At 39.9% G+C, this 24,844-nt stretch overlaps 1 protein-coding gene across 3 annotated transcripts in view; it reads left to right on the forward strand.

The window, feature by feature from the left end:
* Positions 1-19,116, forward strand: part of bsna (bassoon presynaptic cytomatrix protein a) — a 113,943-nt gene extending 94,827 nt beyond the window's left edge. For 2 of the 3 annotated variants that reach the window (XM_046396889.1, XM_046396891.1), the window contains 8 exons: positions 1,523-2,086; positions 4,562-4,890; positions 7,292-7,385; positions 7,956-8,087; positions 8,330-8,385; positions 10,320-10,459; positions 11,082-11,175; positions 16,232-19,116. In XM_046396889.1, the coding sequence (XP_046252845.1) occupies positions 1,523-2,086; positions 4,562-4,890; positions 7,292-7,385; positions 7,956-8,087; positions 8,330-8,370 (1,160 nt within the window). In that variant the 3' untranslated portion in view covers positions 8,371-8,385; positions 10,320-10,459; positions 11,082-11,175; positions 16,232-19,116. The remainder of the gene's footprint in view (positions 1-1,522; positions 2,087-4,561; positions 4,891-7,291; positions 7,386-7,955; positions 8,088-8,329; positions 8,386-10,319; positions 10,460-11,081; positions 11,176-16,231) is intronic. The other variant, XM_046396890.1, reaches the window with a different exon arrangement.
* The last annotated feature ends 5,728 nt before the right edge of the window (positions 19,117-24,844 follow it).

Raw genomic sequence — 24,844 nt, forward strand, 5'->3', positions numbered from 1 at the left:
GCTCCTGCTGTCATGTCCTCCAAGCGCAGCAAGCACAGAAAACTGGGGAGTATGGAGCAAAAAATCTCCAAGTTTTCCCCCATTGAGGAGGCTCGGGATGTGGAGGCAGACCTGGCCTCCTACTCCTCAGCGACAGGTGGGGCCTACCCCTCCTCTCACATTCGAGGGCGACAACTGATTGAGGATTATGGCTTTAAGAGGAGTGCTTATGAAGTCACCAGCGGCACTACCACTCATGGTAGTCGATACTACGGTTCAGTTTTGGAGGAGGACGATCGGATTTATTACACTTCCACCGGCCGCTCCCGTTCCACCGGATACGGCATGGATAAGATCTCGGCCAGAGACTACCCTGGATATCGCAGCAGATCCTATGAGAGGGATGACCGCTCCTACCGATCTGGCTACAGCCGGGGGCGCCACCCAACACGGCAGTACTCTGAAGAGGAGAGCCCACTCAGTCCCCTGGGGAGGTTCATGGGTTCTGGGCGATCATCAAGCTTAGGTCCCAACCCATATGACAGTCGCAGCAATAGATATCATTACTATTACGGCAATTACGGTTCCAGCCACTCGCTGCCAGATGTACAAGACCATATACGGGACCTCCCCCGGACACATGTCTACAAATCGGATGATACATACATTATAGACGATTATCATTGTGCTGTGTCAGACAGCGAAGGTAATTGTGGGAGTTGAATGCCCACACAGTCTCACTACCTACTACTACTCCCACCGTTTATCTAAACGTCCCCCACCCACCCAGAGGCTAGGCTTAGCAAAGAAAAGGAGAAAGAAAAAAGCGAGAGAGAGATAGCCGTTGCATGCTGATGTTTTCTTCTTCCTGAGAGTCACTTGGAGCTCTCTTATCAGTGGACTGCTGTCTGTCTGTCTGCCTGCCTGTCCGTCCTTCCGCCTGTTCGTCCAGTCGTCTGTCAGTCCAATACTCGCATGGTTCTTCGGCTTCGTCGTTTTCTTCGTTTGCTACACTCTGATTCACTCGAAAGGTCTACTTTGCACGACACAGATGCATTGTTTTTCTTTACAGGGTTTTATCTTTAATTATGTTTGGCATTGATGTTTTGTTTAAATGTTTTTTGATTTATGAATTCTTTGTCTACACTGCAAAACAGTCCTGTATAATCAGTTCTATATTTAAATCTTATCTTTCAAAAAGGACCAGTATTATTGTCTCACAGCAAGATTATCACAAGATAGAAGATTCAGATGCTCTTTGCAATTTGTTTAAAGTATGTTTCTTAAGTATGAATCTTCTTTTATGTCATTGTAAATTTGAAGATGAAGCATTTGAGCAAGAACACAGCTGCCAACTCAGACAGTTTTGCAGTGTTTTTATTTATCCTGTTTATATTGTCTTGTAATGTGTGAAGGCGACGTGAAGTGTATTCTGCATGGATGTAAAACTTTTGTTTTTATTTTCTGCCTTTCTTTCTGTGTCCCTTCTGTTCTTTTCTTTTGCATGTGGTTGGTCTTCTTCCTGCCTCCTTCCTTCTCACAGCCTGCATGCCGCTGTCTCCAAACGACATGGAGATTGACTGTGATCTGCTCTCGGTTTCCAAAGCCTACCATCTGGGCCAAGAAGAAACCGACTGGTTTGAGAAGCCACGTTCCAGTTCTCGACATTACGGCAGCAGCCACTCGTCTAGCAGGAGCCGGCATGGTTTCAAACACACCTACCATGATTACGATGAACCTCCTGAAGAGGACCTGTGGCCCCAGGATGAGTATGGTCATGGAGGGCGACACTCTTCATCCCGTGACCACCGGCACCATGGCAGCTCTAGCCGACATTCATCCTCGTCACGTCATTCAGATGAGCCGAGGTCTTCGAGGTCATCTAAGGGACACCCCAAAGATCCTTCAATGCGTCATGACCCTTCAGGACGATCCTCTTCTTCAGGAAGGCGGGGCGACTCAAGGTCTGGAGGGTATCACTCTTCAGACTACTCCCGGGATCCATCTGGGCACCACCATGGTCAGCGCTCCTCCAGGCAAGGCGACCCACACCGCTCCTCACGCAGCAAGTCACAGCAGGCAGTGGACATGCAGGGCCAACCACCAGGTACATAAAGGAAAAGCTTTATGCCTAAAATAAAGTAGAATTTTTTATCCACTCTAACAGCATAGATTTCAACTTTTAGTATAGAAGAAACAATATGTTTAGCCCTTTGTCTTAATTATATCTCAAAATATTTCACAGGATAGATACACAGTTTGTATTTATTCTGTTGGACTGGAGCAGATTACACAAAATAATCAGCATCTCACATGTTGTAGAACATACACAAAAGACCTGTAGCTGGTGCAAGTATTATTTTTGTAAGGGTAGACTGATTTGACCAACTGTAAATGTAAGTTTAAAGTGAAAAAAAGAGAAGAATTTAAAGAGAAAAGACAAAGGTTTAAAGAGAAAATAGAATTTTTCCTCCAAAAACATTTGGTTGCATTCATTTTTTAAGTGTAAAGTGAAATATTTTTATGTTTGACTTTGAAGTAATCCTGAAATATTCCAAAGGTATTCAGATTAAATTACATTTTTTGTAATCCACTTGGATATGCTGCTAATTTTTTTAAAAAAAATCATGTAATATGTGTTCAGTAACTGCCTACGTTTCCTGTCTGATCCAACCCTGGACATAATATTAAATATTATGAGGTAATATGGGCAAGTGGTATATGTAGGAGAAGTAGTAAAAGATACATCATTAAAAAAGCATTGCTCATTCAGTTTTATGACCAGAACATTTAGTGGTTTGAGTCTTCCGATGCAAGACTGGAGCCTGTCCAAACTGAGGAGAGGTGTCAAAATGTCTTCATTAAAACAAATTATATGTCTGTGACTTGATAAGTAGCAGGTACATGAATGGAGTCGTGGAAAGAGTATTACAATGTTTTACTCAAATAAAATAAAATAATTTTGTGAGAATAACCTCAGGTAAAATTAAAACGTAGGTCAGTTAAAATGAACTCTAAACTTTACATTTTTACTTTTCATTCATATTTAAGTTAAATCAAGTCAGTATTCTATGTTATTGTCCAGTATCACAGATGATGCTGTTACTTGACCAGCATCACAATTTTATCAGAATTTAAGAGAAGGAGAAATTTTTAATATCTATTTTATACTTTGAGAATGATCATCAATACAGCTTAATATCTGCATAACACAGGAACTTAAGTCCATAAAGGGCATAATATGCTCAAGAGGTGAAATATAAAGAGAGAGAATCAAAGAGCCAAAAACAGGGCCACGAAAACAGGAAACACATGTATGATGTACAATCTACAATGTCATGTTTCTTTCCAGCCAGCTAAATCTTTCTTTATTTCAGATACTGCTGAGTCATCCTGGATGACTGGAACTACTTAAATGGCAGTTTTATAAATGCAACCCAAAGACCTAAACTAGGTTTCCTAAAACTATGGTACACCTTCAGATTGTTACTAGAACATTAATAAGCTATCATCTTTGGGTAAAAGCCTTGTGAATTTGTTATTGAGGTCTGAGGCACAAATATCCAATACCCCCTGTTTTTCAGAATGAGTTTGATGTTCCTTTACAGTCAGATGTCCCCTCAGGGATCAACAGTTTTAATTAGCTACATCAAGCATAACTTTTCAACTTGACTTTTCTCCCAGGCGGCGCTGTGGCTGTGTTCTTAGCAGTGTATTCATTTAATAGCTGGTTTGTTTTTTAACTCACACCTTTTCTTGCATGTCGTCCTCTGTTTTATTCCTGCTTCACCTGTCACTTGCTATTGTATACAAGCTGAAATGCCATAGCAGTAAATACTGCAGTCCTCTGATCAGCAGATTAGAGTTTTAGTTTTACATGGAAAACTTTGTCTGAGGCGGGCGGCACGGTGGTGCAGTGGTTAGCACTGTCGCCTCATAGCGACATCCAGGTTCGAATCCCAGTCTGGGCCCTTCTATGTGGAGTTTGCATGTTCTCCCTGTGCCTGCGTGGGTTTTCTCCGGGTTCTCCGGCTTCCTCCCACAATACCAAAAACATGCACATTAGGTTAATTGGCTACTCTAAATTGCCCCTAGTGTGTGAGTGTGAGAGTGTGTGGTTGTTTGTCTTTGTGTGTTGGCCCTGCGATTGACTGGTGACCAGCCCAGGGTGTACCCCGCCTCTTGCCCGTAGTCAGCTGGGCTCCAGCTCCCCCACAACCCTGACGGATAAGCGGTATAGAAAATGGATGGATGGATGGACTTTGTCAGAGGCAGGTGCACAAATAACTTAATTGAATAAGTTAGACCTCACTTACTGGAGCTTCTCAAGTAAAGGTTTTCTACCTGGAAACTGTTCACATAAGACCAGGGACAAGTAATGCAAATATCACAAATGTATCGGCTCAGTCTCTTTGGTACACGTGATTACTGTGTGAACCATTCCCTGCATTCTTACTGCATTTGGCTTGAATTTTTGTCCTTTCTTTTGCCCTTCTGTGGTTCTTGTGGTAAGAAGAGAGGGCTTAGGAACAATGAGTGCAGAATGAAAAAATAAAATTCTATCCTCCCTTCCTCTATCCAGGCTCCTCCAGGTCAGGCAGCAGCTCTGCCCGTGCTCAGGGCCCCGCTGGTGGACCTACAGGATCAGGTCGACAGAGTGGTTCAGGTCCTCAGACAGACGGTGGTCCAGGACAGAGGACCCAGCTCCAACAACAAGCCCAGACATCAGCGGCCAGGCCAGGGCAGCCTGGTGCCGCAGCAGTCACTGGCCCTCAGCAGCAGCCCCCAGCACAGGGACAAGGCATGGGCATGGGGCAGGGCCAGGCCAAGCCAGGGCAGATGGGACCAGTGGGCGGACCCATGGGACAGACCAGACAGACAGGTCCAACAAGTACTACACCACCCACCATGGTGAGTAAAGAGGGGGAAGATTAGTAGTAGAAAGAAATAGCAAATAAAAACGTTAACAAGATTTGCAGAGGTTTTTTGTTGATATTTCGAAAAGATTTTGACAAAACTGCCTTTTAATATTTTTTCATCTTGATACAACAAACCTTTTTGATTATATCATCTCTATCCATCCTGCTCTTAATAATTTAACGTTTTCAAACACCAATTTGCTTGCTAGTTCTTCCTTCTGCATCTTTCAGTCCCTCATCTTATGTTCATTCAGGTTTACCTCTCTCCCTCTTAGTTCTTTTTTTCTCTTTTTTTTGCACAAGCTCTACCTTTCCTCTTTCCTCCCCTTTCACCCTTTCCCAATTTGCAGCCAGTCTTCATTCTCAGGGCTTGCGTTCCCTTCATCCTCCTGTGTCCCTCCCAGAGATAAGAGCTTGTCCATCTCCTCCCAGTTCAGACGGTTTATTTATATTCTGCTGTGTCTCTGTTGGCAGGCTTTATCAAACACTGTGATTAACACAGACGCAGCTGATAACTGAATGTGGCTGATTCACTGTCTGTTAGACACTCAAGAAACCAGCACTGAAAATGTCTCCCCACAATATCTGTCCCACCATGCATTTACTCCTTATTCGTAAATCCATGTTAATCTATTTGCTATTGAAGTCTAAAACTATGAACAGGAATGAAAATTCAGATAGTTTAGTGATTCTCTCCCTGAAATCATTTTTACGCCAGTAAATACATGAATTAGTTGTCCGTAGATGTTCATAAAGTCACTGTAACCATCTCCGTTATGAATATCTCCAAATTATTCATGATGTGCTTTCCCTTCTGAAAGGCATTCATGATTTTCATATTCCTGCATTGTTGTACTATCAGATGGAAAGTGAAATAATTCATATGGCCTGATATCAAATTATGCAGGAATTTGTCTTGGAAATTATTCTGAAAGCTCTGCTGTGGATTAGCTCTTACAGGAATCTATAAACAGTAAATAGAATTTGTTTTATGATTATTATTCAGTCTGCAAACTCATTCACTTAAATTCTTGTGTTCGGTCCATTGTGTAATTAAAAACATTGATTAAGAGGCTGTAAATAATGAAATGCTGTGTGCTGCACAGTGCATCATAATGCATCATCTCTGTTGCAGCTGAACTGGAGTGAGAGAGGAAACAAATCCAGAATATTATTTTATTATTTGGCATCAGTCCAGAATCTGTCAAGTCAATTCAAGTGTATTTATGAAGTTACACAAAGCACATTACAGAAAACAGACAACACATTAAGAACATAAAAATAAGAGAGATCACAACAGAGTAAACACTGTGCCATATTTCCTGTGTTCAGATAGCACCAACTGTTATTGTGATGGATGTCAGAATAAGTCTGGTCTGTATTTTTCCTTAAGCTATTCTCACTTTAGTTTACTTATTAAATGTTGAGGGCAGAGCTGAACAGCAACACTCCATCTCAAATGCTTTCACAATGCTCACAGTGACTCAGCAGATATCAACATTTTCAAGTCAGTCCACTCAGACAGAGAGATATGTTGGGGAAAATTTGGGACATCCTCAGTGACAACATTTGTAAATGCTTACTAGAATTAAAATAAACACATATGAATTATGCTTTGTTCATATACCACCTTTCATTCAGGTTAGGTTCACTTGAAATGCTCAGTTGTAAACTTGACTGAAAACAACAGTAGAACTCAGCAATGAATAATACATGCACTCGTGTACGACACAGGAATAATATCTTCTAATATCAAAATAATCTTAATTCAGGCTACATCTATTAGATTTTGTTTAGAGCTTTTGACCAAATCTCATAGTCTTCATCAGAGGATAGTTTGCTCAGTTGTCATGAAATGGTGTAGCCTTGCAACAATGGAGGCACATGCAGTAAAAATAATAGGATAAAACACAAGAAACAAAGCAAACTTGATCAACTAGTTTTCTTTAGATCATGAAATTCTGAATGGCCTTCCCTGCAGAGGTAGATAACTGATCTTTTTTCAGCAGAATCCTCAGACTGACAGTTGACTGTGCTCGCCATGTTGAAACTCATCATACAGTCGGTCATCACTCATGTCATTTACCGAGCTGTCACAACACAATACGACACAATAGGGAAACAGCTTTCTCTGTCGTCCTCTGTCAGATGTCCATCTCTTTTTCTGTCTCTTTTCTTGCTGTCTCTTCTTATCTCTCTCTGTCTCACTCTCTCATTCAGGTTTTGTTTGGCTACATAGAGATAAATCCCGTATTCCTCTCATTTCTGTCACTTGCAGTTTTATTTTGATATTTACTTGTGCTACTAAACATACATGATGCAATCACTCCAGCTATTTCATTTTCTTCTCTCTCTCTCTCTCTCTCTCTCTTTCTCTCTCTCTCTCTCTGCAGGCCAAGATCGACACACCTCCAGCAACGGCTATTGGAGCTAAGGCGGCGCCCGTCATGGCCACAAAGGCTGCGCAGCCCCCGCTCACAGGGATAGGTACAGTATAACCATCACACAGACACACACACACACACACACATAGACTCCCCTCATTCCTACATCTTGCAAGCTGCTGCCTAGTGCCCACTGTGTGTGTATTATGTAACCGGTGTGTGCAGTCTCATCTAATCTGAGACTAATCTGCAGATAATCCCACAGTGGGAAGGGTTTCACTTCAGTGCAGCTGATCAGCCTCAGTGTGCCAAGTCACTAAATTATTAGTTACTCAGTTACTTAGTTAGGTAAGAGGTTTTGGTTGAGTGGTGGTGGGTCGCACCCATGACTTTCACTACGGAGACCTGAGTTTTTTAGAACAAACACACATTACTGATCTTTTCCTAAACCTAAACACATAATTTTAGCTCGTAAACTCAGCCAATGTTCTGTCAAGCATGTGTTAGAACGCCTGTGTGGCAGGAAGCCTTTATGCATCAGCCACAGATGGTAAAGACTACCTTGTGCATCTGGATGAGGCACACAAGAGTGTGACAAAGCATCAGTATTTGACAAGCTGGAATGACAGCATGTTTTTTTCCTCTCTTCTAATATCTGTTTTTTTCTTTCCAGGCTCCAAGGCAGCTCCTAGGCCAGGAGGAATCGGCAGTGCAGCAGCAGGTCAACCTGGTATGGAGGGAGACAGCGTGTTGTCCAAGATCCTGCCTGGAGGAGCTGCTGAGCAGGCCGGCAAACTGGGAGAAGGTACAACAAATGACTTATCAACATCACACTGTAAACAAGTGATTTAATGAAAAGCGTCAAAGAGTCATGTTAAAATTGTAGCAACAATGTATTCAATGCAATCCAAAGTAAAAATCAAAGAACCTCATCATTAGGTTGCAAAAACATCTTGTTTTGATGAGTTGTTTCACTACTGAGTACCTCAATTCTCACCCTTCAGTTGAACCATGTTTGAACTCTTTTTCTTGTCTACTTTCTTCCAGCCATCTCCGGTTTTGGCAAGAAATTCACCTCTTTCTTCTGAGGTGCCAAGATTAAGGTACATATTTTCTTTCGTACCTTTCTCCCAACAAGCCACATGTAGATAGATAGATGAGACATAGTGAGAGTCTTAAAGTTTACTCAGAACAGGCAATGTGTTCCCAAAGCAGTGTGTCTGTGTCTGGCTGTGTGTTTTCTTCTCTGTGTGTTTTTCCTATTCTTTGGTCCTGAAAATCTAACACTGCCAATGACAACCGATTCCTACTGCGATACACTGTGTGCATCAAACAGGATGTGTGTTTACAGAGCATGTTATTACTGATGAATACACTGCTGAAATGTAGTGGCATCATGTCGAGGGCTACATCCACTAAAGTATAGTGTGTATAGTGACTATACACACTACCTCCTCCAGAACTGTGGATGTGACTGCTTATGAGATTTAACTTCCTGATGACATGAAAAAATAAGTTTCAATGCTTTCAGTCTCTGAAGAATGAAAAATAAATAAGGCAGCAACAGATAGTGTGTACAGCCACACATGCTAAGAACTTAATTATTGGGTGTGTGTATTGAGTTGGTCTCAGCTACACTATATAGACAAAAATGTTTGGACACACCTCTTTGTTATTGAATTAATGTGTGATATGAGGCTGTTTTTCTGTTTTTCAAGAGTTGGTCTGGGCCCCTCACTTCCAGTGAAGGGAAATCTTAATGCTTCAATATATCAAGACATTTTGGACAATGCTATGCTTCCAAATTTGTGACAACAGTTTGGGGAAGGTCCTTTTCTATTCCAGCATGACTGTGTCTCATTGCACATAGCAAAGCTCCATAAAGACATGGTTGGGTGAGTTTGGTGTGGAAGAACGTGACTGGCCCACACAGAACCCTGACCTCAACCCGCAAAGAAAATTCTCTAGTAGCTCTTCCGTTGTTTCAGGTTCATGCTCGTTACACAAAACAACAATGATCATGCACATATTGAGGTACTGACTTTAAGTATCCCAGACTCTCTCTTCTACATGAATACATGAAGTGTTTTCAGAATGGAGCAATCTTTTCATAATCCTTATAACCCCCCTTTTTTATTGTATCCATACAGCAAGAAGTAGGAACAATCTGAGTTCTTAGAATGTTGTTTTGAGGGACTTTTAACTTCTATGGGTTACCCTAGAAGAAAAAACCCTAACCCTAACCCTAACCCTAACCCTCTCACCGACCGTTCCCAGAACTGTTTGGTCCAGAAATTATGCCTGTGAATATTCTCATTCATCCAGGTCATGGTTATCTCAAGGAAATGATACTTACTCCACACCAGCTTATGACACCACTGGTCATGTGAATGCCTCCACAGAGGTTAAATACCTGGGTCTCCACACCAGCTAGTTGGACTAGTCCCAGCCTAGTCAAGCGAGCATGAACTGATGAAGCCTCTTGGATGAGAGGTGAAACGTCTTCAAAGACAAATAACTAAGTCCAGAAATTATGGATATACAGAAACCAGAAACCAGACTTTAACCCTGTAAAGCCCAAACCATTAAATAATTGACAGAATTATTCCAATTCTTTGAACTTGGAGCCTTTATTGGTACCTCTGAACAAACACACAAAAAAAATTTCAAGTATCATATCTATGCACTGTATGTATCTGATTGTATACATCAGGTTTTTCAGTGAAAAAAATATTACACTACTCATGTGGAGGGCTGAAAAACTCAGAAAAATGATACGTTTGGCGTTATAGGGTTAAAACACCCGTTTCAGTCATCAAACTTAATTTTTCCACGTGGACAAGAGAGCAAATCGTAAAGGAAATTTCTTTACTTTCAAAGATATCTGTATAGATTGAGACAAGACCTATAATGACTTGAAAAATTTTTCAACCCTACCCTAAGTATGAAAACAACCTGCCCGTTGTGCCTTTTGAGGTCCAGTAAGAAAAGAATATTGTACTGTATAAACTGACTGAATGTATCCATAAATTTGCAGGACTATGTAAATGGCTAAGGCATGAGGCTTCGTACCAGAAAAACTTGTGAAGATCCCCCTACTTTTGTTTTACGAAAGGAGAGAGAGAAGGACAGAGAGAGGAAGAGAGAGGGAAACAGAGAGGAGAGCTGAGCATACTGGTGAGTACTGTAATCTCATTTCACCTACAGACTGTCAACTATAGTAGTTATTTTATCTTAAATGCTGATGGCCAGCAGTCTTTATTTGCTGGCTGTTGGCTTCTCACTAATTAACTCACTCTAAACCAGGGGAGAATTCATCTGCTTCAGTGGTTGATGTACATGTTTGGTTGCAACAGAAACCTTTAAGTCCTAGCTCAATAGTCACTACATGTCACCATGGAAGTTGGTCGTTTGAGGATGCATTGAGCTTTCAAAATAATTATTTTTTTCAGTTCTCCAGTTGTAACTCAGTCTTGACATGAAACGAATCAGAAAGTGGTTCTTACCATAAGTTATATTTTAAATTAACACACGTAACCTTACAAACCTATTGGTGTATTCTGGCAGCTGTCATTAACAAATTAAGGAAAGCATCTTTTTTCACAAATTTTCAATAATTGCCAAGCATCATGCATTTAACTTCATTGCATGTTTGCAAATTGTCTACCAAAATAATGGTGAATATGTCCAAATAACTTTATGCAGCACTTGCTGGGTGACAACATAGCCAGTGGAGGCACTGGGACACAGTGGGTTCTATGTCCAATCTTGTCTAAAACCCTGCTGCTTTCTCTTGCAGCCAACAAGGACTGGAATCCTCTGGATACTTCATGTTTCAGGCCTGAGCACACACTGGCAGAGAGAACACACTGCTCTCTCTGGCAGGCCAGACAGTAAGTTGAATTCAACTCTGCCCCACTGATCCCGTCCAGATCTTTTACGTCTGCCAAGAACCACATTGTTTTACCACTGTTTTACAAATTTAAAATCCAAACCTCTGCTTTATAGTTAATGTTTAAGTGTTATAATAGTAACAATTTAATAATACCATTACGAGGTGCTGAGGTCATAAATCCTAAACCTTTGAAGAATCCTGAACTGGAAAGTTAGCAAGCAGGAAAATCTCCTCTGCTAGCACAGGTGATGTATGTGTTTCACCAGTTATGTCTTTTTAACCTGATACATCCTGTTTACATGTAATCAAACTCCTGCTGACGGTTTCACACTATTCCACTGTTCAACAGGTGGCACCAAGATTTGCTGCGATGTGGTAATAAAGTCATAAACGAGGATGTAACCAGTGCAGCACTTAAAATGCACGAGTTTTATGGGGAAAGAAATGCATTCATCATGTTTCAGATACACAGCATGCCTTTTAGTAAGCAATACTAAATGTAAACTCCGCTGGGCCCCTTATTAAGAAACAGAGAAACCTCTAAGAAACAAAATGGAGTACAAAAGTACCATTATAATTTACCTATTATCTTGTCTTCAGGACATTTGTACATCTGTAATTCTCTGTGTCTCAGTTTTTGTCCTGTGGATACAAGTTTCTCCTCCAGCACAGCCTTAAGTCAGTTTTGTTGCTGCTTCTGTGTTTAGCTGTTCTGTGGCCTGTTCCTGAAAATCACTTTTATCTGGGATGTATAAGTTTAAAAGGTTGTAGTTAGTTCGACCACCAACAAATCTGCAAAACTCCAAATAAGATCAAAATCAGGCTTGTAGCTCATTTTGACTCTTGATGTTTCGCAGAAGCAAAGTGAAATGTTACTCAGAAATGAAACTTAATAGCACTAGTCTTTCATTCTTTAATCATCATTCAGTAGGAGACACTGAGCCTAAAATAATGAGATGTCTCTCAGATCATCTGATTTGTTCTCATGGTGATGTCATCATGCATTACAGCTTTTTAAAAGCTAAAAATGTTCAAGTTATATTTTAGGGTTTATTTGTCTTTGCTATGATAACAACATCACAGAAGTCAGAATTATTCCTGAGGTGTGACAAACACCTAAAGACCTCGCAGCCTAAATATAAATCAGTGAGATGAACAATTCAGAGGAACAATGTATAAAAGTGTCTTTGTAATTAAATAATACAGAACTGAAAATACAGCAAAAGTGTGTTTTGAGGCCAAAAGTTTTGCATCGTCTCTGAGTGTCGGCTTTAATTTGACGCTCTCTTAAATTCACTTCAACTCCTTATAATGTTTTACAAGTAAGTATTTTAGTAGAATGTATCACACAATCATTCTGTATATATTATTGAAATCGTTGTTGTGATATCCTCGTGTGATTGCAGCTGTGTGGATTTACTTTTTCGAGTCCTCTCGTGATGAAAACTGCTGTAAATACAGTGCAGAATTTCTCTATCAAATACTGGTATGACTGGACCTTTGCACAGGTCATTTAGTTTCTTATTTAGTTTTTTTATTTTAAAACTGCCCTCCTTTTGCAAAACAGGAGTTTCGAAATTTATGGTTAACATATTCTTTTTTTTTTTTTTTTGCTATACAACAGTCAGTGAGGGAGCAGTTTCTTCCACTAGTGACTCTTTCATCATCTCCATCTTGTGTGTCACACAATAGGTTTACACATGCAAGCTCATTGGTTAGGTAAATATTGTGGTTTTGGTCAATTTAGCACATGCTATTTCATACATCAGAGCAACACTGACATTTTCAATATTTAAGCAACAGCACAAGCTAAACTTCGATGGTTTAAATATAAAAATGATAATCATGGATTATATAAAATACGTTGGTTATATACTGTCTTGCCAATCGGTTATGTATGACTGTAATTTTCAGGAGACAGTGTCAGCTCATTTCATTTCTGATAAAAGGTGTAGATGTGACTTATGTGAGTTGTGGCAGTGACTATAAAAGCAGCTATATGCAAATCTGCTTCTTCTTTTTTTTTTCTTTTTTTTTGTCTTTTGCTATGATGCAGTGTGTTTTGAAGCTTTTGATGCAGGCATTGATGTTGCATATGTGCCATAAAAGATAATGTGCTGGGCCTGGACTGTGTGTTTCTGTGTGCTGTCATGCACTGACTAACTGCCTCATGTGACTGCTGCAAAGACAACTGTCTCCTCCCACACTCTACTCCTGCTATCAAACATTGCTTTTCTCTCCTTTTGCTCATGCTTTCTCACTTTTTGTCTTTATCAAAATTCCCACTTTCTCATTCACTTTCTCTCTCTCTCTCTCTACATGTTTTGTCTCATTCCTTCTGTTATTCTAAGAATCTCCTCATTTTAGTTCTCTGTCTCCTCTATTTCTATTTCCATGGAGAGAAAAATGTCCTGATCTCTCATCTCCATTCTGTCTATTTCTTGTTTTTAATGTCCTTCATTGTTCTCTTATCCATGTGATTTGGTACACTACATTGGCAAAAGTGTGTGGACTCCCAAACCTCACTCACTCAGATGTGAGAATTGAAATTTAATTCCAAAACTATGGGCATTAATATGTTTTTAGGACAGCTTCCACTCCTCTCAGAGGATTTGGACTTTTGAAATATGGCTGGAGGAACTGTCTTCCATTCAACTGCAGCCTTTACTTCTTTCACTGAGAAATATATTAATTACAGACTTCACTTTGTGCGGAGGGGCATTGTAAAGATGACTCAGTAAAGGGCCTTACCCAAGCTGAGGCTATGATGTTGGAAACATGTCATTGTCAAAATATCATTATATGCTGTACTACGGGCGGCACGGTGGTGCAGTGGTTAGCACTGTCGCCTCATAGCAAGAGGGTTCCAGGTTCGAATCCCGGTCTGGGCCCTTCTATGTGGAGTTTGCATGTTCTCCCTGTGCCTGCGTGGGTTTTCTCCGGGTTCTCCGGCTTCCTCCCACAATACCAAAAACATGCACATTAGGTTAATCGGCTACTCTAAATTGCCCCTAGGTGTGAGTGTGAGAGTGTGTGGTTGTCTGTCTTTGTGTGTTGGCCCTGCGATTGACTGGCGACCAGTCCAGGGTGTACCCCGCCTCTCGCCCGTAGTCAGCTGGGATAGGCTCCAGTTCCCCCGCGACCCTGACGGATAAGCGGTATAGAAAATGGATGGATGGATGCTGTACTACTAAATACACCTTAACTGCAACTATGGGGCCTAACCCAAACCATGAGAGTTAACAGTGTCCATATACTTTAGGCCATGTAGTGTTTTTAGTCCTCCCTCACTCTGTCACTCTGTGACTCAGCTAGTGTGTTTGTGCATGTGTCCATGGTCATATTCATACATCCTTGTGTGCGTCATTGTGTGAGTGTATGTGTGTGTGTAAGTTGTGTACCAGCCCTCTGGGGACCTGTGTTCACTGGAACAGATTAAGTCTGGTGCTGGGCACATATAAATATACAGCATGTTTGGAGCAGTTAATCTGGGTCACAGTGGGAAGGAAAACCAGAAGGCAGTGATTCTAAACTGATGCATATATTCACTTTGGAAACACTTCTACTTGACCTACCAGGAAACAGCATATCATGGAGGAAGACAACCTGTAAATGTGATTACGGCTCCCAAAGCTTTTTGAACTACTCAGCAAAGATTTTTTTTTCTTTTAACATTTGTAAATAATTATAAGTTACACATGCATATATGTTCTGCAAGTCCTCACCAGAAAATGACAAAATAGGTCATTTTTGTGTGGGTACCTGAAGGTTTTACAGATTTAAAACATTTCAGGGTAGTATCACTACTTCCTGCATTGACAGTTAATGCTGAACCTGAATGTTTTCATTTAAATGTAAATGTGTGAGCTAAACTGTGGAGACGCTGGAGGCCACACGTGATGATTGGGCTGGGGTACACAGGTGTTTTTCATTGGGGCTAATTATTGCAACATCTATATATGCATTTGAGTGCGCTCTCATTCTGTTTGTCCTGTGATCCTGAAGCAGGGAAAAGGTTTATGACCAACTGAGAGAATGAAAACGATTCCAGTTTGCAACAGATGAATGAAATATAAATGAAGTAAATACGAAATGCCAGATCATACAAGTGAGGCAGCAATATAACATGCGGCCTTTGCATTATATCGACAGGTGCTGTGTCAGCACAGGCTGACATGGTGTTTAGGGATGTTAGGAACATCTCTGGCCTCGTTCTACAGCTGGAAATGTTCACTGTAAACGTTGTGAATTAAAAAGTAGCTTTTGCTGGTTGAAGTACTGATCATTTTTTGGTTTTGTTGTTTGCACTGATCGGATGCTGAGGCACAAAGATGCATGGCATGCTTGAGGGGAGATCAGTCTGTGACAGAAGTGGCTTATCAAACACAGAACATTTTGATTCGACAACGATCTGCCAGATAAATGTGGCTTTGTTTAGTAAGAACCCTTCACTGCACTAATATGCTGTGAAGGTAATTGTGAATAGAAATAATACAAATCATGTATAACCCCTTTAATTCACTTTATTTCTGATAATATTTGCAACACTTGATTTAAAACATATGCAGCCCAAATGCATTTGATTGACTAATGAACGTCTCCTGAGCTGGGAACCTTGTACTATATACTGCAGATCAGCAGTGCATTTCTCAGACTTATCCACCATCTAGTGGCCAAATGCATTTTTACATCATTACAACAATCAGCTTCCTTTAGGTAGAGAGACTACCCGTGTGCCTACTTTAGGGTTTTCTCAACATTAAATAGTTTGTGCCCCCAGACGTTGCTGATTTATCGAGACATTCTGTTCTATGAGTTGGTGTCCTGCCATGCTGGTCTTCATATACATGACATATTCAAGCATAATTCCTGATATGGTAAAAAAAAAAAAAAAAAAAACATTTACTGGTAGTCATTTTGTTGATGTGACAACTGAATTAACTAATGCAAAGATTCTACCAACTGTCTTTAAGTGCACATGAAAAAGGCTATCAAAATGAATGTGTTCAATACTTTTGACTAAATTACTTTTTTTATTTTTTGTATTTTCACAGATCATTCCAAGCTAACATCCATCTTCAAAAAGACCATCCTCAATCTAGCATCCCCAGCCAGAGAATTAAACGCCACCAAACTACCACTGAGCCCAAGAACCATCCTGTAGCAGTTCGACAAATCTCTGCCCCTTCCATACAACAAAGAACCTGGCAGCCAAAAAAAGACAGTGAGATTCTTCCTATTCGCAACTGCTGAAGAAAAGTGGAACTATGGAAGCCATTTACCTCCTCATCCCTCCATGTGGCTTCAACACTGCAGCTTCAATGGAAGGAAATTAAATGGTGGTGTAATTTTACCCCAATATCCTGATGACTTCACTGTTTATATGAAAGCTGCTATTTCCTAATAATAGCAAACAGGAAATGGTTACTTTACCATGGGCATGGTGGCATGCTAGGATCCTTGGTTTCACAGTCCTGTGCTCAAACTAAGAGTAGCAGCAACGAACCAACCTCTCTCCGCTTTTCTATCTCTTCTGAAAGTTAAAAAAGACTGGGGGAAATGGAATAAAACTTGCTGAAATACTGCAGGCTTTTCTGGTACGAAAGACCTCTTGTTACACCACTTGTCGGGAGGACAAAATGGAAATGTCATGTTGAATGAGTAAGACAATAAAAACGACTTAGCCAACACACAGGAGTGTGTCGGCTTGTCTTTCTTTCCAAGGTTTGCCCTGTTTCTATCTACATTCCAGATTGGAACTGTTAAAACCTTTTGCTCCCTCTCTTCCTCACCTCTCTGCGTTTCTTGAATGCTGATTCTTTCTTTCTAATCCCTGCCCAACGTTCCTCAATTTACCTTGTCTTTAAAGTCTAGTGGATTTAAAAAAAGTAGGAATTTGGAATGCATGGGACTTTATATCCAAGACCTTACACTGTTTATTGTTACTTAACAGAGGCCATAAAGACACTGGGAATCACATCTTAGTTAGACGACGTAAACAATGACAAAGAAGAGAGATTTCCGGAGCAACACAATGGAATCTGGCCACGGGAATAAGAGGAGCTTTTTGTTTTATGTTTTATTTAAGGAAAAAAAAAAGATTGGTGGAGTGAAGCCGTAAAGCCGTATGGTTGGGTTGTTTTTCAGCCATTTCAAAGCCATTAAGACAACACTTACCTGCAGTGCTTGTGGTGTTAAGGTATCTCCAACTGCTCCACAACGTTTGGCTCTCAGATATTTCTCCTATTGTTGTAGGTCGTTGTCATCTCTTGTGTTCTTTTCTTTTTTTTCTAATTTAGTTTTGTTGTATACCTGGTTTTTATGTTGCAGGTTACCAATATCGCCTTAATCATTTTTAAAAGTGGCATTTTTTTTTTATTACATTCTGAAAACACATGTCATGTTCATGTCACCCTTTTTTTATGTAGTAAAATCAGCCGGAACACTGGCCATGGTGAGATTAGTTTATATTTTTTAAATTAACTTTGTTTTTATAATTGTTTGTGATATTATTTTTCTTTGTTTTGTAATGTTTTGCTACCTTCATACAGCCCCATGTTATTTATTTTCAAAACTTATAAAAGCAATAGAGAAAGAGCTAAGAAAGTAAAGAGCACAATTTTGTGTCATTCTAAAAGTCGGTGGAGCAGAAACGTGTTGCCTCCGTCTGTCTAACTTACCACCGATGTACCACTCAAGTCTGACTTAAACATACCACAGAACCTACTCCAATATTGTACTACTGCGCTACTAATACTTCAGAGTGCAGGAGTTCATCTCTGAACAAGAGTTTGATACCACCTAGATCTTCTCCTTCAACCAACAATGAGACATCAGTCAGCCCGTCAGTGATCGGAGTGATATGCTGCTTGTATTGGCTGGAGTCTGATCTGAGGGCACTGCAGGGCAGCAGAGAGGCACTGAAAAGCAGACCAGTCACACATCGCGGCAGAACTGGACTTCTCACCTGCGGGGGTTTGGGCTTCGATGTGATTCTTCTGACCCTTCAAGATGGACGTTTATTGGGAGTTTGCTGAAAGCTCCTTACACATCAGTGTGTATCAGCATGTGTCTTCACTCTGTCAAATGTGCACAGCGCACGTGAAAGCACACTCAAAAAAATGGTGTCAAAAAGAGAGGAAAAAAAGCAGCACTCATGTGACTGAGGAACCAAAAATAACACACTTCGTTGTGTCACAAAGTCACTCGCCTTTTTTTTACGTTTCATTTTCTATTGTGGTGGCGTCCAGAACTATAACCCAACCCCCAAAAGCCTCTCTCTCAGACTGTCAGTTGTCATGGAAACTTCTCAGGTCAGTGTTCTCCCTGCTGTTGCTCCTGCAGTGCATTGTGGGATCTGCGGTTCAGTACTCAAAACGTACTCTGTCAGGCCAAACATTGTGAGGCCTTCAGCAAAACCAACGAAGCAACAAACTTCTGCTGTATATTGTCTGTGTGAACGCTCGCTGGGAAACTTCGCATGCCGCCCAGCGCAGAAAACCTCAAAGTCACCTCTATATTGTTCTGTTCCTAATGTTTGTATGTATGTGTGTCTGGGCCTGTATGCGTGTAACTAAATACCATCATCCAATGTGGAAAAGAAAACAAGACAAACATGAGTTCAACAACAACAAATGTGGTGGGCAGAAGAGGCGACCTCTCATCTCCAGTCCTTCTATGCAATGAATTAGGCAAAACAGAAACATGAAGAGAAAAAGGGAAGTGAAAATGCATAAATGGAGAAAAATCACACAATCATTGTTTATCACGCATGATTTATTCTAACGTCAAGAATTGCATTGTTTTGGCATTCCTCATATTTCAAATGAGATTTTATGAAATAGTATGTGTATAATATAAGTAGGTTAGGAAATGATAAGAAGGGTTTTTGTATTACTTGTGTTAACCTGGCATGTTCAGGGACCTGTCTCTCTCTTCAAATGTGTTCACAAACTTTGAAATGCCAGTCAGAGCTGAGAGGATGTGTGAAGAGACGCCATTGCTGCTGCCACCGATGCTCCATGTTTCATGACATTCGAAAATCTTCAAAATACAAATACTTGAAAACCTTTTAGGCCTACATAAAAATTCTAAGCTACGAAAATGTTTAGATTGGTGTGAATCGGAACTGGTATCGACTATTAAGAATAGTCAGTCTTAAAGGTTACCCAAAAGATGCTATACAGTAAATAATGGCACATTTGCTGTTTTAAACACTGATATTCTAGAACATTCGAGAAGTATTTGACAGGAAAACAAAAAACATGCAAATAAAATCAACAACAGCAGCAGCTTGTTTAGACTTTACAGACCAACTGTGCAGTTAGCAGAAACACAGAAAGAGCAGGTGCGATGAATGCATCAGAACAGCTGTCAGCCACCCTATTTGGTTTAGCTTGGAACAGGGGTTAACTGAGTATACACAAAAAAGATGTCCAGAGATTTATAAAAAATAATGATATTTATGAAAATAAAGATTTATATAGATATAGGAGATACAGTGTGTATATATATATATATATATAAAAAAATTAAATATATTCCCTAATATGGATTGTGTCAGCTCAGGGGTGATGAAGAAAAGCTCCTCTTTTATTTATTTATTTTTATTTATTTATTTAATGAGGCTGAATTTATCAGTCTAACATTTCTTGTTCAGGCTACCAGAACGTGCACTTGCTGTCGTGACTGAAGACTGAAGTGTTTAAACAAATTTTAAGTGAAACACAAAGCCACTAAATATTACAGATTGTAACATTCATAGATTATAATTACATTCAAAGTACTGCCATAGGCTACCAGTGCAGCAGCATTCATAGCATTCCTAAATTGAAAGTGTTTGTGTGTGTGTGTGTGTGTGTGTGTGTGTGTGTGTGTGTGTTGGAGTGTTTAATGGTGTACTGCCACAACACACTAAGATTTATAAGCTAAATACACTGTGGGATGTAAATTTCTGTACCTCAGAATCAAAAAGTTATCTGCAAATGTACCATCATGGCACACTGTGATGGGACAATTAGAGGCTATTTATGGAAATAAGATTTGAAAAGAGGTGATTTATGCAGCGTCCCTTAACTCCCATCTCCTTTATAATTCAGTGCAGTCATTAAAACTGTAAAAGAAGTTAGTATATTTATATTTTCTAAATGTTTATGAGATGATTTATCTATGTATGAATTTATTTTATCATACTGAGAGGGGATAGAAGGCCGGCTGGGAGCGAAGCGAGAAGAGAGATTTAGGATTGAGATCTATAGACATACAGAGAGAGATTATGTTTATGCAGATGTTATTTATCATTGGATTTATACACAACGACAATAATCAGATAAAACTCTAAACCGTTTTTTTTTTTTATTGAAAGTGTGTCTACCGGATCCATCCTGTTTATTTTATCTCAACAAGAAACTTCAAGTGGTCTGAAAATCCCATTTTCTGGTTCTTAATACAAGAAATGCAGATGTGCTGTCCAGTGATTGGTTGTTTTCAAAGATTTAAAAAAAAAAAAACTTGTAAAATGTACTTCCATAATTTTCCCTCAGTTTACTTAAATATTACAGGCCATAACGCTTATTAAAATGAACCTCCTTTAGGGGGGCTTGATCTTTTCTTTGGCCTGCATAGTCCTAAATTCAGCTGCAGGGCTAAGACTCTGATTATTCTGGTTCTGGTGAGATCTGGTCATTTTTCTTCACATTAAGTTCAAGTTGCACCTCGCAGGTATGCTGCCACCAGACCAGACTCCACCACAGAAGCTTTGAGTGAGACAACAGTGTCAAAGTAGAACAAATAATATGAGAGAGTTTAAAGTTACCCAAATTAATACCAACTTCCTCTATTGCATGTCATGTGTTTTTGGAAGTTTTTTTAAATAATGAAGTGTTCAATAAAATGTTCTTCAATCACTTTTGCCTCAGGAAAGCACACACTAAATGCAGCATCGCAACAGAGATGTTCAATAGACAATAGAAAATACTGGATGGATTCGTGCAGGAGCAACAAATCAGATTTTTAACACCTTACGGCACAGGCGAGATCTGTCCAAAGCTGCTGTTAACTAGAGGGACTCAGTAATGTTTGAATGACACAGCCATGAAGACATCAATGAGGTCTGTGTCAAAATAAAAAAAAAAATCAATTTTTTTGTTCCTGTATGAATGCAGCCACTGAAGGTGACTTAAATATGCATAGCAGCAAGGGCTTTTATACTATAATACTGGTCACTGAAGAAAGCCATCCTGTTACTGCTCTTTAGCCAATTGTGGTCTCTGTCTATACTCTGCATTGTGTCTGTCTAAATCCAGGAACGCAATGGACTAACCACAGCAATCAGTGGTTTTTCAGAGGTGTTTGAAGCACAAAATGTAGACAATAAGGATAGAAAAAACCAGGAGTTGTGTTCCAAATGACATCAAGACATCAAATTAGAAGTGAAATCTGCTCGGGAATAGCTTTCCCAAAAACAAACTAGTTTTGATGAGAGCAAAGTGGAAATTTTTCTGGATCAGGAGCTACAATTCAGACATTCTTTCAAATTATGTTTTGGAACAAAACTCTTGTGTTTACTAGTTTGCAATAGAACAGAAAAGGTCAGATTCACAGACATATAGCCAAGTGAGGTTGCTTCCATTGATCTGTGTTTAAAAGAAGGCAGATCTCAAAAGGCTTCACTCATCTTTGAATCAGAAAAGAGTCCCAGCAATAAGGCTGTATTGATACAGAGTCAGAGAATCTCATTTTTGACCCTTTATGGCGCTGAAGTGTTATCAAAATGAGGTATTTTTCTGCCTGTACAGCCATGAGAGGAAAAATGACAAACTTTTAGCGTCACAAAGAGTTAAAAAGAGTTTGAGTCAACTGTATTTAAGTGCAGCTTGAGATGCTATTGGGAAACACAGACTGTGTGTGTTTGTGTGTGTGAGTTCTTAACCAAAAAAGGTAGCATTCTGTGCTTGTACAGTACGTAGTTTAGCAACTGTCACCACTGCTGCTCGGTTGTGCAGACAGTCGATGTATAACAAGATCTGGGAGAGGATCGACTTTCAAATACGCAAAACTATGTATAAATATATAAAAAGTAAATGTTTCATAGGTGAGAGGTTGTGAAAAGAGAGAAAGAATGCTGAAACAAACTAAACCATAAGGGGAAAATCCATCCATCTCTCCCCATAAAACCATCAGGGAGTGTTAATTCATCTTTCACCAGGAATGAATCATCAAAGTAAAATGACAAGTGCATGATCTGGACCCCCCTCTGCCCGGTACTCCCCTCCCCTTCCCCAAACTAAGCACCCCATCCTTCCCTTGAACCCCTTTGACCTCCCATTTCACGGGCTGACATCTTTATTCAAGTGTAAATACCAAACCAGAACCACCCAGAGTCCGCTTTGAGCAAACAACAACAACATGTAAATGCCATCAAGGACATGTTCTGTACAACATGTAAATCTCAAACATGCTAACATAACACAACACACCCACACATGCACACACAGGCATGAGAGAGGCCTTTGCACACAACACAGCAACACATGCTGGAGCGTAGGCAAGTCTGAACCTCCCTGCCCAAACCTGTGCATAAAACCAACAAACCTACATAACAAGAGCAGTTGTTGGTCTGAATAATAAGTGATAAAAAAAAAAAACTCATTGTGTACGTATGTGGCTGGCTCGTGCGGACTGTTTAAACTCATTAAAAAGGTGTATTCGGATATAAAAAAATAATAAAAACATATTGGTCTGTGTAGAGTTTCTATACATGTTGTGTTTGTAAAAATGAGATGACATGAAAAACAAAAAAGGGATAAATTTTCTGGCTTCCATATAATTTTGGGAAGATGGAGATGAAGAGGGTGAACTGGACAATGGTGATGTGTAATTTAAAAAAAAATCATAAAATAACCCAATTGAATGAAGAAAAAAGTGAAAATAAAATACAGAAAATGACTAAAAATGACTCCAAAATGTTCCATTCACTGTTGTAAGTGCAATGAGCTAAACTTCCTGTTTCCCCATTGTAAAACCTTGTGTATGTTTTCGTGTATTCCTCCTGTAAATGGGTGTAGTAGACCTGGTGCATCATGCCATGTAATGTGATGAATGAAAAATTATGACCTTACAATACATTTCAATCAGGAAAAATAAATAAAAGACAAATACATTAAAACAAGTGTTGTGTAAGCTCCTGTTTTCATATATATATATATATATATATATTTTATGCAGTGCGACCGGTCCAGGGTGGACCCCGCCTCTCGCCCGTAGTCAGCTTGGACAGGCTCCAGCTCCCCCGCAACCCTGAGGGATAAGCGGTATAGAAAATGGATGTATGGATGGATATATATTTTATTATGTCCCTTTGTTATGCCATGTCATTCCATCTGATGTTACGAAGCATTGAGTTAGGAGAGAACATTAGGGAATTCCAACCAATGCAAACGAAGGACAATTCTGACCTCCTAAAATATTGCCAGGGACTTTACCCTACCATCCATATGAAAACCTATGCCTTGGCAAAGAAGTCTCTTTCTGATGAAAGAATCATGTATATGAGTATTGTAAAAATAAATAAATAATTAAAAAAAATGATAAAGAAGACACTTGAATAAAATGACAAAAGATGTTTTATATCATTATGGTTGAATAAGAAACAATTAAAAGTGTTACAGGCTGTTCCAGGCTACAGACCAAAACCCTCAGGCTGCTTTAAACAATAATGACAATCATCAAGTTGTAGTGCCTTGACAATTACAGGCTTTAGCTAACAAGTTCAGTGAACACCCCTCTTCTTTAGACCCTTTAAATGCCATCTACAATTCTGTTTGCCGAATTTTATCACACACAAAGTGCCATGTGTATCTCTGTAGACCAATTACCCTCCATGATGTGTCCATCAGTGAGCACAAACAGGATTCCTCACTCCTCACATAAAACTCAGAGGAGAGCATAGAGTTTACTGTCTTGTGCATCTCAGGAGTCTCAAGTGCTTTATTCATTTATTTTATTTTGAATGAGACAGATAATATGTCTCTCAAGATGTCTCTATCACATGCCTCAGCAGGGTTTAAAACCTTCCTGATCATGCAAGGCAGTTATTGGTTTGGTACATACATAGCCACCATGTCCAAAGAACCCTGACTTGACCTCCAATGAACACCTTTGGGATGACCCTGAATGGAGACTGTGCGCCAGGCCTTTTGGTCCAACATCAGTGCCTGACCTCACAAACGCTCTACTGCATGAATGGGCAAAAAGTCCCACAGAAACACTCAAAATCTTGTGGAAATCCTTCCCAGAAGAGTGGAAACAGTTGTAGCTGCAGAGCTGTCTGTGTATTTAGAATGTGGTGTGATTAAAGTGCCTGTTGGTGTAATGGTCAGGTGGTCCAGTACTTTTGTCTATATGTTGTACTTCCGCTTTTCAGAGGGGTCACCGCTCTCACAGAGGATTGTATGCTATTCAGGAAAAGGCATGTTGGAGAGATGGGCATGAACCTTATTGGCTGCACCCCCCTTGTTTTGGATTACTTGAAGGCGTCAACCTGGGTCATCAAACTACTGCAGGAACAGCAGGACTGACGAAAACTGGTTGATATCCATTGTATTTTGACTCGGTAGTAGTGCAAACATATTTCTTTCAATTCATTTTACTCAAAAAAGGAGACACGG

The sequence above is a fragment of the Scatophagus argus genome, chromosome 8 (genome assembly GCF_020382885.2).
Source record: "Scatophagus argus isolate fScaArg1 chromosome 8, fScaArg1.pri, whole genome shotgun sequence".
Lineage (NCBI taxonomy): Eukaryota > Metazoa > Chordata > Actinopteri > Scatophagidae > Scatophagus > Scatophagus argus.